This window comes from Leucoraja erinacea, chromosome 25 (genome assembly GCF_028641065.1).
Source record: "Leucoraja erinacea ecotype New England chromosome 25, Leri_hhj_1, whole genome shotgun sequence".
NCBI lineage: Eukaryota > Metazoa > Chordata > Chondrichthyes > Rajiformes > Rajidae > Leucoraja > Leucoraja erinaceus.
Genome location: NC_073401.1, coordinates 379,559 through 394,187, shown reverse-complemented (window position 1 = coordinate 394,187; position 14,629 = coordinate 379,559). Strand labels below are relative to the sequence as shown.

The window sequence follows — 14,629 nt, the reverse complement described above, 5'->3', positions numbered from 1 at the left end:
GAAATGGTTTATCCAGGAGCAGGAAAAATGGAGCTTGCCCTACGTAAGAGCGAGGTTCTACATGGTAGGCTGCTGGGGGAAGGTTCAGAGAGAGATAGCCCACTGGACAGAGAATTAGCTTTGTGGGAGGAAGCTGAGGGTGCTGGTGGAAGGTAGTTTTTCAGACTGGAGGCCTGTGACACAGTGTGTGCCTCAGGGGGTCAGTGCTGGGCCCATTGCTGCATGTAGTTTATGTGAACGATTTGGATGAGAATGTACAAGGCATGATTACTAAGTTTGCAGATGCCACAAAAGTGGGTGATATTGCAGTGAAGATGGTTATCAAAAATGTCAGCAGGATCTTGAACAGCTGGGCAACTGGGCAGAGGAACAGATGATGGAATTTAATGCAAAGAAGTGTGAGGCATTGCATTTTGGCAGCTGGTTCCATATATCTACCATCCTTTTCATAAACAAGTAGCCCCTATGGTTTCTATCCAATCTTTCCCCACTCACAAACCTAGGTCCTCTGGTCCTTGATTCCCCTACCCTGGGTAAAAGAGTGCATTTACCCTATCTATTCCTCTCATGATCTATTACACCTCGATGAGATCACCCCCCACCCTCCTGTGCTCCAAGGAATAAAGATCTAGCCTGCCCAACCCCTCCCTATAGCTCAACCCTCCAGTCCTGGCAACATTTTCGTAAATCTTCTCTGCACCCTTCCCAGCTTAACACTATCTTTCCTATAACATGGTGCCCAGAACTGAAAACAACACTTTAAACGTGGAGTCACCAATATCACATACAACTGCAACATGACCTCCCAACTTCTACACTCAATACTCTGACTTATTAATGCCAATGTACTGAAAGCCTTCTTGACCTACAACACTCCCCAGAGCTCTACCATTCACCTTGTAGGTCCTACCAATGTTCAACTTCCAAAAATGCAACACCTCGCACTTTTCTGTATTAAACTTCATTAACCTCAACCGACCTGCCCAACCGATCAAGATCCTGCTGCAGTGATCTCCACTATCTACAATATCACCCATTTTGGTGTCAGCTGCAAACTAAATAATTGTGCCTGGCACGTTCTCATCCCAAACATTGATAAAGATGACACACAGCAATGGGCCCAGCATTGAACACTGAGGCACACCACTCATCACAGGCCTCCAGTCCAAAACACAACCTTCCACCATCACTCTCTGCTTCCTTCCATGAAGCCAATTTTCAATCCAGTCTGTTAGCTTTCCTTGGATCCCATGCGATCTAACCTTCCAGAGCAGTCTACCATACGAAACATTGTCGAATGCCTTACTGAAATCCATGTACACAATGTGTTCTGCTCTGCTCTCATCAGCTGTTTTGGTCACATCTTTAAAAACCTCAGATTCCTGAGGCACAATCTCTCACGTACAAAACCATGCTGACTATCTTTCCTTCGCCCATCTAAATGCCTATCCCTCAGAATACTCTCTGGTAACTTTCTGACCACAGATGTTAGACTCAGTAGCCTATAGTTCCAGGCTTTTTCTTGTTGCCCTTCTTATTCCCATTGCCCTTCTTAAATAGAGGCACAACATTTGCCACCCTGCAATCTTCTGGCTCCTCACCCTCTCCTATGTGGGACCATCTACATATTGCCTGTGGAAACCTTCCTGAACACATTTGACAAATTCTACCCCATCTAAACTGATTGCACAATATTTGCCATTCCCAGTCAATAGTAGTTTAGTTTTTGGTTTAGAGATACAACGCGGAAACAGGACCTTGCAGTAATGGATCAATGAGAGGCTGGGCAGATCATTGTTTTTTGTAGACGAGGGAACTGAAAGAAAAGACTGGAGGGGTTAAAGAGGCATTAATAAAATAACAGTGAAGTTAATGAAATGATCACTCACCTTTTCAATCGTTTTTCATTCATGTACAAGAGCACTCCAATTAGCACCAGGGAAAATATCGCAAGCAGAGTTCCCAACACGATGCCCAAAACGTTTTCTTTTTAAAACAAAGAATTCAAATTACTCGTCAAATCTCTAATTCTGTCCCCAATTCTGCCCATCCGCTATTTGTAAACTAACGTCAAAATAACTTCAATATTTTTATTCCGCTATTCATGCTGGTGTTACCCATTAATATCAAAACCCTTGAAATAAAATGACTTTCCAATATTTGAAGGATTGTATTCAGTTTTTACCACTTGCAGTTGGAAAAAGTTATTGTTTTGCTTCTCAACTGACCAATAGCACTGAAAAGCCATGCTTGCAAAGGACAAAGGACATTTATTGTATAAGGAAATTTGAGTTACCATGCAGCACACCAATAAGATACACACAACACCATAGAATTTAACATAAAACCTAAAAAACATCCCCCAATAGCGGAATCAACGTTCCCCACTGTGAGGGAAGGCAGCAAAGTTCAGTCCTCTTCCTCATGTTCACCCATGGTCAGGGCCTATTGAGGCCTCTGCAGTCGCCGCTAAGGGCCTGATGTTCCAGGCCCTCGAATGGGTGAACCCTCTCAGCGACCCGAAGTCTCCAAATCGGCCGCTTCCTACCAGACTCCGCGGCTCCCGAAGTCCACAGGCCGAGCTGGGAGGAGATTCAATGCTGGCGACCTTGGCAAGAGATCCCAGGCTCTGCGATGTCAAAGTCTGCGCCGCCCGTGGATGGAAAGTAGGCGCCGCCAGCAGCTGGAAGCTCCGCAGACCACAGCTCCACGGCGTCAAAGTCGGCAGTCCCAGCACTCCGGAGCTCCAACCCGGCGACCTCTGTAAGGCATCGCTCACTCGCTCCGCGATGGAATCCAGTGCTGCACTGCCACTGCTGAAGCTGTGGCTCTGGCCTGTCTCCGGCAGGAAAGGCCGCGCCAATCTAGGTGATGGGCCGCGAGCAGGGCCGCGAAGATGAGGCTTGGAGAATAGTTGCATCCTCGACCAGGAAGTGACTAAGAAAAACAGTTTCCCCTTCCCCCCCTCCCCCCACATTAAAAAGACTAAAGGACATCCAAAAACAAACTTTAAAACAGACTAAAAAAACAAAAAGAATGTAGGGACAGACAGCTGCAGGCGAGGCAGCCACACTCGTTGGCGCCACGGGCGGAAAACCCAGGGGGGCCAGAGGGGACATGTCCCCCCCATGTTTTGAGAGGTGGGGGACATCCCCCCCCAATGTTTTTGTGATCCGTATATTAAAATCTCCGCTTGCCGCGAGGCAGTGGGGCTGGGACTGATGATCGAGGGCGCAATGATTGGAGAAGGGAGACGTGGCATAGACCTGCGCCTCATCCACAGGCAGGATCGATCCCGGCCGGGTCTCCGGCGCTGTCCCGAGTGCCCCCGCCACGGGTGGCCAGAGAGGTCTGGAGTCAGATGCGAGCTGTGCCCTCAGGCCCACAGCCAGCGTAGAGAAACAGCACTAAACCCAGTTCAACTTTGCCTGTCCCGCCAGGTTAACCTGCCTGGGCTTGCGGGAAATATGGCCCGCGCGGAGAATCAGTGCTGGTGTCCCGTCAGTCCAGACAGGGCTGTTGGTTAACCCAGTGAGACAGGCAGAGTTGAGCTGCATTTAGCGCTGGATTGAGCCTCCGAAGCCTCGCGCGCGTGTGTGAGCCTGTGTGTGCCTGTGTGTGTGCGTGTGTGTGTGTGTGTGTGTGTGTGTGTGTGTGTGTGTGTGTGTGTGTGTGTGTGTGTGTGTGTGTGTGTGTGTGTGTGTGTGTGTGTGTGTGTGTGCATGCGGCACGGCCGCCAAACAATTGTGTCCCCGGTCCTCTCCATGTTTTGATAGCGAGTTCCACTCTTGGATGGCGCCACCACTCACTGCTTCTTTACCCATCTTTCATCCTGTCAACCTCCAGCTGCCCCTTCACTGAAAGAGTCTGCACTTCCCACATTGGCCTCATCAGCCAACTCAGAACCCTCAAACCATGTAGAAACAAGGAACTGCAGATGCTAGTTTACAAAAGAAGAGAGAGTGTGCTGGAGTGGCTCAATGGTCCAGGCAGCATTTTTGGATCACATGGATAGGCGATTCCCGACTTCGGGAAAGAGACTCCATACATTCACCCAATCTATTCTCCTCATGATTTTGTGCACCTCTCTGTAAGATAACACCTAAGCCCCCCTCATTCCAAGTAATAACCTCTCAGATTGTCCCATCTCTCCTCTCAGTTTAGGCTCTCAAGTCCCGACAACATACTTATAAATTTTCTTTGCACTCTTTCCAGCTTATTGGCATCTTTTCAACAGTAGGGTGACAAAAACTGAATCTAGTACTCCAGGTGTGGCCTCACCAGAGTCGTATACACTGAGGTGTAACATCCCAACTTCCATACTCAATTGCTGAATGATGAAGGGCAGCTTCAACACCTTGGTGACACAGTGGCGCAGGGGTAGAGTTGCCTTTCAACACCGAAGAACCAGGTTCGATCCTAACCACGGGTTCTGTCTGTATGGAGTTTGCACGTTCTCCCTATGACCTGCATGGGTTTTCTCCAGGCTCTCCGGTTTCCTCCCACAATTTAAAGACGTACAGGTTTGTCGATTAATTGGCTTGGTATAAGTGTAAATTGTCACTAGTGTGTGTAGGTAGTATTAATGTGCTGGGATTGCTGGTCGGCATGGTCTTGGTGGGCCAAAGGGCCTGTATCTCTGAACTAAACTAAGACATCCATCTACCTATGATACCACTTTCAGGAAATGATGTACTTGTGGGTAGACACAAAATGCTGGAGTAACTCAGTGGGACAGGCAGCATCTCTGGAGAGAAGGAATGGGTGACGTTTCGGGTCGAGACCCTTCTTCAGTCTGATATAAACCAGCATCAGCAGTTCATTCCTACAAACTATGTACTTTTGCTTCTAGATCCCTCTGTTCTAGAACATTTCCCAGGGCACAACCATTCACTGTTGTTGCCCTGGTTTTACTTCTTAAAATACCTCACACTTTCTGAATTAAACTCCATTTGCCATTCCTTTGCCCACTTTCCCAGTTAATGAAGATCCACTGTCTTCACTGTCGAGAAAACCATATTTTTTGGTATCATCTGCTAATTGACTAATGGGGTCAAGGAAAGAGCGTTCACGTCACGGCCCTGTTTCCACCAATCTATCCACCACCACACACAAGCACAAGAAGTGCCAAGACAGACACCATTGTGTGCAGATGCAGAGAAGTGTGTTCAGCTCTGGCTGAATATCTTCTAACCTGTGTGTGGACTTGATAAGAAGAAGAATTTACTAATCATGCCTTGTACATTCACATCCAAGTCGTTGCTAACTAATGGCACCTCACGCTGCCTCAGAAAAGCAGACAACACAATGAGCGACTTCTCCCATCCTGACATTTCTTCTTCTCCCTGCTCCCATCCAGCAGACAGTACAGAAGGGAACAAGGCTGGAACATATGTACCACCAGACTCAGGAACAGATTCTTTCCCTCTGTTATCAGGAATCTAAATGGTCCTTCCATAACCAAGATATTGGACAATTCACCTTTACCCAACTGAGGACAATGGGTTTAAGAAGGAACTGCAGATGCTGGAGAATCGAAGGTTACACAAAAAAGCTGGAGAAACTCAGTGGGTGCAGCAGCATCTATGGAGCGAAAAGGGTCTGAAGAAGGGTTTTGGCCCGAAACGTTGCCTATTTCCTTCGCTCCATAGATGCTGCTGCACCGCTGAGTTTCTCCAGCTTTTTTGTGTAACCTGAGGACAATGGGTGATGACTATGGAACTGATGCTCTGCAATGCTGAGGTTTGGGAGATGGTCAGATATTTTGCATCTTGATGGGGGCTGAGAGGCAGGTGAATCTCAACGTGCGATCAAGGAGTGAATGGTCATGGGAGCATAGAGATTGTGCCTCCTTCAGTAGCATTGCAGGGAATCTGTGCTTCCCTGAATGGAGTGAGAGTTTGGAGAAGGTGGAAGTTCGGTGCCTCATGATGGATAGAGGGGCATGTGAATGAACGGGAAGTAAGGAACATACCAAACAGTGGTTGCCATCCAGCCCTGTATTACTACTCAGTCTATGTGCCCCCCATAACAGTATTTCATGGGGAAATCACCCAGTGCATAACTGGTGTAAAAATCATGGACATTGCATGTGGGCAGCTCACACTAATCACAATTACAGAGCCCATCAGGAAACATTTGGTGTTGCATTTTATTCTGGATGCATTCAATTTACAATACATAGTGCAGTGAAAAGTGTTATGCGATTGAATTTCTCATCAAATTTTTGAAGGAGGAATATCCACTTGGCTTCCACTGTTGCAATGCTCTCTGCCTAGTGTAGCAATGCCTACAGTTACCCATCAGTTGTATTAAATGTATAGATGAACCTGTCACACATGTAACACAAAAAAGGAATGGTAGCTTAGACAGTAAACTGTAGGGGACAGCAAATCATCATGGACCTAATGAGGCGGGTCACCAGAGAGAGAGTGTGAGACCCATCAGGAATCAAAGTGGTCAACTGTGTGTGGAGCCATTAGGGATGGGCAAGGTCCTCGAGGTGTATTCATTCTCTCTATTTACTGAGGAGAAAGACAGGAGGACGGGGGAACTTGGGGCAGTCAATGGAAGTGTCAAGCACAGTCAGTGTTACGGTCGAAGAGGTGCTGAAGGTACTATCGTGTCGGAGGGTAGACAAATCTCCAGGGCCTGATCTGATTGATCAGATATATCAGAGGAGATTGTGGGAAACCAGAGAGGAAATTGCGGGAGTCCTGATTGAAATTTTTCGAGGTGTCTTTAAATACAGGAGAGGTGCCACAAGACTGGAGGGTGGCAAATGTTGTGCCTCTATTCAAGAAGAGCTGCAAGGAAAATGTTGGGAACCGTAGGCCAGTGAGCTTAACATCTGTGGGTGCAGCAGCATCTATGGAGCGAAGGAAATAGGCAACGTTTCGGGCCGAAACCCTTCTTCAGCCTGAATTTCCTCACTGAGTTTCTCCAGCATTTTTGTGTACCTTCGATTTTCCAGCATCTGCAGTTCCTTCTTGAACAGCTTAACATCTGTAGTTGGACAGTTACTAAAGAGTATTCTGAGGGTAGGATATACATGCATTTAGATGGACAAGGGCTGATTAGGGATAGTACGCATGGTTTTGTACGTGGGAGATTGTGTCTTACAAATCTGATTGAGTTCTTTGAAGAAATGACCAAATAGGTTGATGAGGGCAGAGCTGGAGATGTTGTATATATGGACTTCAGCAAAGCATTCAACAAGGTTCCACATGGTAGGCTGTTCTGGAAGGTTAGATATCATGGGATCCAAAGATAGATAGCTGAATGGATAGAAAATTGGCTTCATGGAAGGAAGCAGAGGGTGATGGTGGAAGGATGCTTCTCGGACTGGAGGTCTGTGACTAGTGGTGAGCCTCAGGGTTCGGTGCTGAGCCCGTTACCGTTTGTTATCTATATCATTGATCTGGATGAGAACATACGTGGCAAGATTAGCAAGTTTGCTCATGATACAAAAGTGGGTGGTTTTGCAGATAGTGAAGATGGTTGTGAACAATTGCAGCAGGATCTTGATCTATTGGCCAGGTGGGCTGAGGAATGGTTGATGGAATGCTGAGGTTTGGGATATGGTCAGATATTTTGCTTCGGTTGATACAGAAAAATATGAGGTGTTACATTTTGGGAAGTCTAACATGGGCAGGATCTACACAGTGAATGGAAGGGCTCTGGGGGGTGTTGTAGAGCAGAGGGATCAAAGAGTACAGGTGTATGATTCCTTGAAGGTGGTGTCGCAGGTAGAAAGGGTGGGCAAAAAGGCTTTTGGCACATTGACCTCCATCAGTTAGAGTATTGAGTATAGAAGTTCGGAGGTCATGTTGCAGTTTTATAAGACATTGGTGAGGCTGCTGCATTTAGAATATTTGGTTCTGTTTTGGGCACCGTATTATAGGGAAGATGCTGTCAAGCTGGAAATGGTTCAGAGAAGATTTAGGAGAATGATGCCAGGGCTAGAGGGTCTTAGCTATAGGGAGAGGTTGAGCAGGCTGTGATATGGGCCAAACGCAAGCAGGTGGGACTAGTGTAGCTGGGAAATGTTGGCAGGTGTGGGCAAGTTGGGCCGAAAGGTCTGTTTCTCTTGAGCAAGTTAGGGCTTTATCTTTGGAGCGCAGAAGGTTAAGGGGGGACTTGATAAGTTTTTTATATGAGAGGGATGCATGAAGTTAAAAGCTATGGCACTGAGAGTATCTTATTCAAACAGGGGACATGACTTGAGAATTAAGGGACAGAAAGGGGTACAGGCTCTCTTTACTCCATTGGCCAGTGTGGAATGAGCAGACAAGTGCGCATAGGCAGGTTCGATCCTGAATTTAAAAATACATGGCCCTCATTACAGGTAAAATTCAAAGTGGATCCAATCAAGTAAATATTTCCTTTCTTTTTCCCGTTCTTGGGCTCTTCCAAAATCCCACAGGAAATAACTGAAAAAGTTGGGTCGAAATATCACCAATTTGGTAAAGCGATAGGATATAGAATATATTAATATTCACCAAAATAAAGAAAACAGGCTTGCAGATTAGAATATTCTGCCTACAAGTGCGCTGGATTGAAAATACCCTCATTACATTTGTTGATCAAGTAAATCTTCAATTGTTTTTACTCGCTCTTCCAAAATGGAAATAACTGAAAAAGAGACAGAAGAAACCAATCAAAGCGAAGGATATAAACATAGGATTCACTTTAAATCACTGAAGTTTGCAGATTAGAATATTCTGCCTATGGCTAGTTTCCATTATTTGTTGAGAATATCTTCAATTGTTAATACTCGCTCTGACAAATGCTTTAGAAAACTACATCAGAAACCATCAAAAGCAGTATTTAAACATGGGATCACTTTAATCACTGAAGGAACAAATACTCCTTAACTTCCATTGGGCTTAATAATAATAATAATAATGGATGGGATTTATATAGCACCTTTCTAGATACTCAAGGCGCTTTACATCGCATTATTCATTCACTCCACAGTCACACTCGGTGGTGGTGAGCTACTTCTGTAGCCACAGCTGCCCTGGGACAGACTGACGGAAGCGTGGCTGCTAATCTGCGCCTACGGCCCCTCCGACCACCACCAATCACTCACACACATTCACACGCAGGCAAAGGTGGGTGAAGTGTCTTGCCCAAGGACACAGCGACAGTATGCACTCCAAGCGGGATTCGAACCGGCTACCTTCCGGTCGCCAGCCAAACACTTAGCCCATTGCGCCACCTGTCGCATATATATTGATTAGCTTCAATCAACAGGAATTATTAATTCTGATGATTCGCACACTTTGTCATTAAATCTTCCCATTAAAAGCTATTGGTGACTCGTTTCACACAGAGGATAATGGGTATATGGAAAGTGCTGCCAGAGGAGATAGTTGAGGCAAGTATTATAACAACATTTTAAAGTCATTTGAACAGGTACTTGGATAAGAAAGGTTTTGAGGAATATGGGCCAAATGTAAGCATGTGGGTCCGCATGGCAAGTTGGGCCAGGAGGTCTATTTCCATGCTGTATGCCTCTATATCAAATGTTCCTTTCTCTGTCCTTCTTTATCTACCTGATGCATTCTACATTCATTGCCCCCTACTGTGACTGCCCACATGTCAGGCATGTGGCAGGATGAGCTGCGGAAGAACAAAGTGATTCAATACAGCACTGATCACATTTCTATCTTCTTTCTCCATGTACAATAACCTTCTCGCACTCAGCATGTCCCACCATGCCTTCACTCATTTCTTCAAACAGATTCCTGTTATATTATGGAGCAATTGCCACTGTGTAACCCGGACCTATACTTCAAACTACAGGTTCCTCCTATGTGCTAGTCTGAATGTACAGAAATGTCACTCCCGGAGATGATCAGGGAGTTTCCCTAAATGCAGAGTGCCACGTTCTCTTGACCAAAGCAACCAAATGTAGTTTATAGCTAATTAATTCATCATCCCATCATAATCATTTGCAGTCATGAAATTACCTTAACTATTCCATAAATTACTTACTTTATGGATGATGTGATCATATCATGAGGTCTTACATAAATACATTATTTTTCTCTACTTCCTGGTCTCTTTCTTAAAATGACATATCATTTTAACACTGTTGGACCCTATTTGCATCATAGTCCCTCATCGCACCCTTCACTGCCCTCCATTTTATTCTTTATCAACACTTGTCTTTTAAATTAAAACATTTCTTCACTGATAAAATAATGTATTTCTCTTCCGTGTTTTTGAAGTCTTATATTAAACCCATTTAAACCATGTAAAATTAATTCCCGACTGTAAACCTTCAGGAATTGTCATGGTGTGATCTGCATTGAACATGGGATATAGAACAGTGCAGCACAAGAACAGGCCCTTCAGCACACAATATTTATGCCAAACATGATGCCTAGTTGAACTGATCTCATCTGCCTGCATATGATCCATATCCCTCGACTCCCTGCACTTCCATTTGACTATCTAAAAGCCTCATAAACTCCACTATCATACCTGCCTCCACCACCATCCCTGGCATTGCCTTCCAGACCTCCACCACACTCTGTGCAGAAAAGCATCCCTTGTATATCACCATTAAATTTTCCTCTCTCACATTATAGCTATGTTCTCTAGTGTTGGACATTTCCACCCTGGGAAAAAGGTTCCAACAGTCTACCCTATCTATGTCTCTCATAATGTTATATACTTCTATCAAGTCTCCCCTCAACTTCTGACATTCAAGGGAAAAGATCTACCCAATCTCTCCCTGTAGTTGAAACCCTCTAATCTAGGAAGCATTATTTAAACCTCCACCCTCCCCAAAGCTTCCACATCTTTCCTGTAATGGGGCGACCAGAACTGCACTCTATATTTCAAATGCGGCCTAATCGACTCTTATACTCAATGCCCCCGCAATGAAGGAACATACAATACTCCTTTTTTACTATCCTGTCTACTTGTGCCATCACCTTCAGTGAGCTATGAACTTGGACTCCAAGATCCCTCTGCACACCAATGCTGTTCAGGGTCTTGCCAATAAATGTAAACTCTGTTCTTACATTCAACCTCCCAAAGAGCAATACCTCGCACTTGCTGGGGTTAAACTCCATCTGCCATTTCTCTGCCCATTTTGCACTTGATCTATATCTCGCTGTATCTTGTGACAGCATATCTCGCTGTCTGCAACTACTCTAATTTTAGTGAAGTCAGCAAAACATACTCACCAACCCATCTACATTTAAGTCTAGGTCATTTTTATATATCATGGGAAGATCTTTCTTTGCCTTGGTTGTGCTTCGGTTCTGTTGGAGAGTTGCAAGCTTAATACACTCTCAGTGTTTAACATGGTTCCCTAGAGTCGCTGCTCCTACAAAGCTCGAAGCTAGCCAAGAATATAAAGGAGGATATAAGAGGGATATTTAAGAGGGAGTTAGATGTGGCCCTTGTTGTTAAAGGGATCAGGTGGTATGGAGAGAAGGCAGGTACAGGATACTGAGTTGGATGATCAGCCATGATCATATTGAATGGCGGTGCAGGCTTGAAGGGCCGAATGGCCTACTCCTGCACCTATTTTCTATGTTTCTATGTTTCTATGATAGAAAAAGCTTATTTACGTATGTGAAGAGGTAAAATTGAGTTAAGACCAAAGTTGGACCCTTGAAGACTGAAACTGGTGAATTTATTATGGGGAACAAAGAAATGGCGGACGAGTTGAATAGGTACTTTGGATCCGTCTTCACTAAGGAAGACACAAACAATCTCCCGATGTACTAGTGGCCAGAGGATTTAGGATGACGGAGGAACTGAAGATAATTCACATCAGGCAGGAAATGGTGTTGGGTAGACTGATGGGACTGAAGGCTGATAAATCCCCAGCACCTGATGGTCTGCATCTCAGGGTACTTAAGGAAGTGGCTCTTCCTTTATTTATACACTAGTTAGCCTAACATATTGTGGGGAAGATGCTGGAGTCAATTATTAAAGATGAAATAGCAGCATATTTGGATAGCAGTAGCAGGGTCGGTCCGAGTCAGCATGGATTTACGAAGGGGAAATTATGCTTGACTAATCTTCTGCAATTTTTTGAGGATGTAACGAGGAAAATGGGCAAGGGAGAGCCAGTGGATGTAATGTACCTGGACTTTCAGGAAACATTGATAAGGTTCCACGTAGGAGATTAATGGGCAAAATGATAGCACATGGTATTGGAGGTAGGGTACTGACATGGATAGAAAATTGGTTGGCAGGCAGGAAACAAAGAGTAGGGATTAATGGGTCCCTTTCAAAATGGCAGGCAGTGACTAGTGGGGTACCGCAAAGCTCACTGCTGGGACCGCAGCTTATACATCAATGATTTGGATGAAGGGATTCAAAGTAACATTAGCAGATTTGCAGATGACACAAAGCTGGGTGGCAGTGTGAACTGTGAGGAGGGTGCTATGAGAATATAGGGTGACTTGGACAGGTTGGGGGAGTGGGCAGATGCATGGCAGATGAAGTTTAATGCAAATAAATGTGAGGCTATCCACTTTGGTAGCAAAAACAGGAAGGCAGATTACTATCTAAATGGCGTCAAGTTGTGAAAAGGGGAAGTACAACGTGATCTGGGGGTTATTGTATATCAGTCTATGAAAGTAAGCATGCAGGTACAGCAGGCAGTGACGAAAGCGAATGGCATGTTGGCCCTTATAACAAGAGGAATCGAATATAGGAGCAAAGAGTTGTACAGAGCCCTAGTGAGACCACACCTGGAGTATTGTGCGCAGTTTTGGTCCCCTAATTTGAAGAAGGACATTTTTGCTATTGAGGGAGTGCAGCGTAGGTTTACAAGGTTAATTCCCGGGATGGCAGGACTGTCATATTCTGAGAGAATGGAGCAGCTGGACTTGTACACTCTGGAGTTTAGAAGGATGAGAGGCAATCTCATTGAAACATAAAAGATTGTTAAGGGCTTGGACACTCTAGAGGCAGGAAACATGTTCCCGAAGTTGAGGGAGTCCAGAACCAGGGGTCACAGTTTTAGAATAAAGAGTAAGCTATTTAGAAACGGAGAGAAGGAAACACTTTTTCTCGCAGAGAGCGGTGAGTCTGTGGAATTCTCTGCCTCAGAGGCAGGTTCTCTGGATGCTTTCAAGAGAGAGCTAGATAGGGCTCTTAAAAATAGCGGAGTCAGGGGATATTGGGAGAAGGCAGGAACGGGGTACTGATTGGGGATGATCAGCCATGATCACATTGAATGGCGGTGCTGGCTCAAAGGGCTGAATGGCCAACTCCTGCACCTATTGTCTATTGTCAATAGTCACTGGAACACCTAGCTCACTTCCCAATATTACATCCTGAATGATTCCCCCCCTTAAGTTGGATTTTTCACAAACCTTTTCAGGAAACGCACTTGGATGCACCTCACTAGTTCTGCCCTGTCTAAGTCTTTTGTGCTGTGTAAGTTCCAGTCAATATTGGGGAAGTTAAAGACATCCATTACTCTATTGCTTTTGCATTGTTTTTGTGATCTACATATCTGTTCCTTTGTCGCCCACTGGCGATTGGAGGGGTGTCGTACATTCCCATCGGATTGATTGCACCTTTCTTATTTTTAAGCTCCATCTATATTGCCTCAGTGGACAATATCGCCTCCATATGTCACCATGACATCCTCAGCAGCTTTATTGATGGATCTTGGAGCAGCAAGGCTGGGACAAATCAGTCTCAAAAACAGAGGTAAATATAAATTAATGGAGATATTAACGATTACATTGAAATAAACATCTTCCCCTTTTTCTCAGATTTATTGCTACACAGCCTAGAACAGAGAAAAGCTGACCCCAGATGATTCTCGTTGTTAAACCAGTGTAGTGTGCAAGAGCATAACCCCAGCATTTTGATCGGGGATTGTAAGCACTGAAGAGGAATGGAAGAAAGAATGAAATTATGAAGGTGCTTAAAGTGGGAAAACTCAAGTTTAGGGACATTCAATGGACACATCCTTGCCCAGAGAAAGGTGAGAGTGTAGATCTTGCTGCTCTATGTACAAATTGAGGTAAATAGCATGGATGTATTTAGGGAGAAGCTAAAAAGTGTACAAGAGGAAATGAAATAGAAGGTGCTGAGAGAGTTTAGAAGCTTAAATAGTAACACAGGTTATTTGGGCCAAATGGTCTATTTCTCCAATGTAATTGGTATCTGATTCATTATGGACATGCAAACACATCAGGTGGAATAGTGATCACATAACTCACCTGGTTCAAGGCTTTCAACCAGCATTTGGTAATTCTCATATGAGAGCTTGGTTGCATTTCCCAGCTGGAGGCTTTTGGTTGCAAGAGTATCAAACCGGCAAAACTCATTCCCTTGGCACAGGGTAGTCATGTCAACATATAATGGATTGCTTGGGTCGTCTGGCACTTGGAATACAGGTGTGAAATTCAGATCATGCTTGGGAGCACGGCAGTAATGGTCCAACAAAAACTGACTGTCGTAGGTAAATAGTGAGCTCTTATTTTCAATCGCCCCTGAAAAGAAAGAATGTTATCAGTGAATTCTGCAAATGTGGTGATGACAGAGTTATGGCTCAAAGCTAGATATTGAAAATTGCTCAGTATAACCAAAACAAAAGTTGCTCCATCTGAAGAATATAGCAAAGGGCCATTGT

At 44.8% G+C, this 14,629-nt stretch overlaps 1 protein-coding gene across 1 annotated transcript in view; it reads right to left on the bottom strand.

Moving 5' to 3' along the window:
• The window catches only part of susd2 (sushi domain containing 2), a 140,956-nt gene that overhangs the window by 21,091 nt on the left and 105,236 nt on the right, over window positions 1-14,629 (bottom strand). Inside the window, exons 13-17 of the mRNA XM_055655565.1 lie at window positions 14,217-14,489; window positions 8,273-8,432; window positions 5,302-5,326; window positions 2,549-2,552; window positions 1,890-1,986 (exon numbers count right to left, since the gene is read on the bottom strand). Coding sequence (XP_055511540.1) covers window positions 1,890-1,986; window positions 2,549-2,552; window positions 5,302-5,326; window positions 8,273-8,432; window positions 14,217-14,489 — 559 coding nt within the window. The remainder of the gene's footprint in view (window positions 1-1,889; window positions 1,987-2,548; window positions 2,553-5,301; window positions 5,327-8,272; window positions 8,433-14,216; window positions 14,490-14,629) is intronic.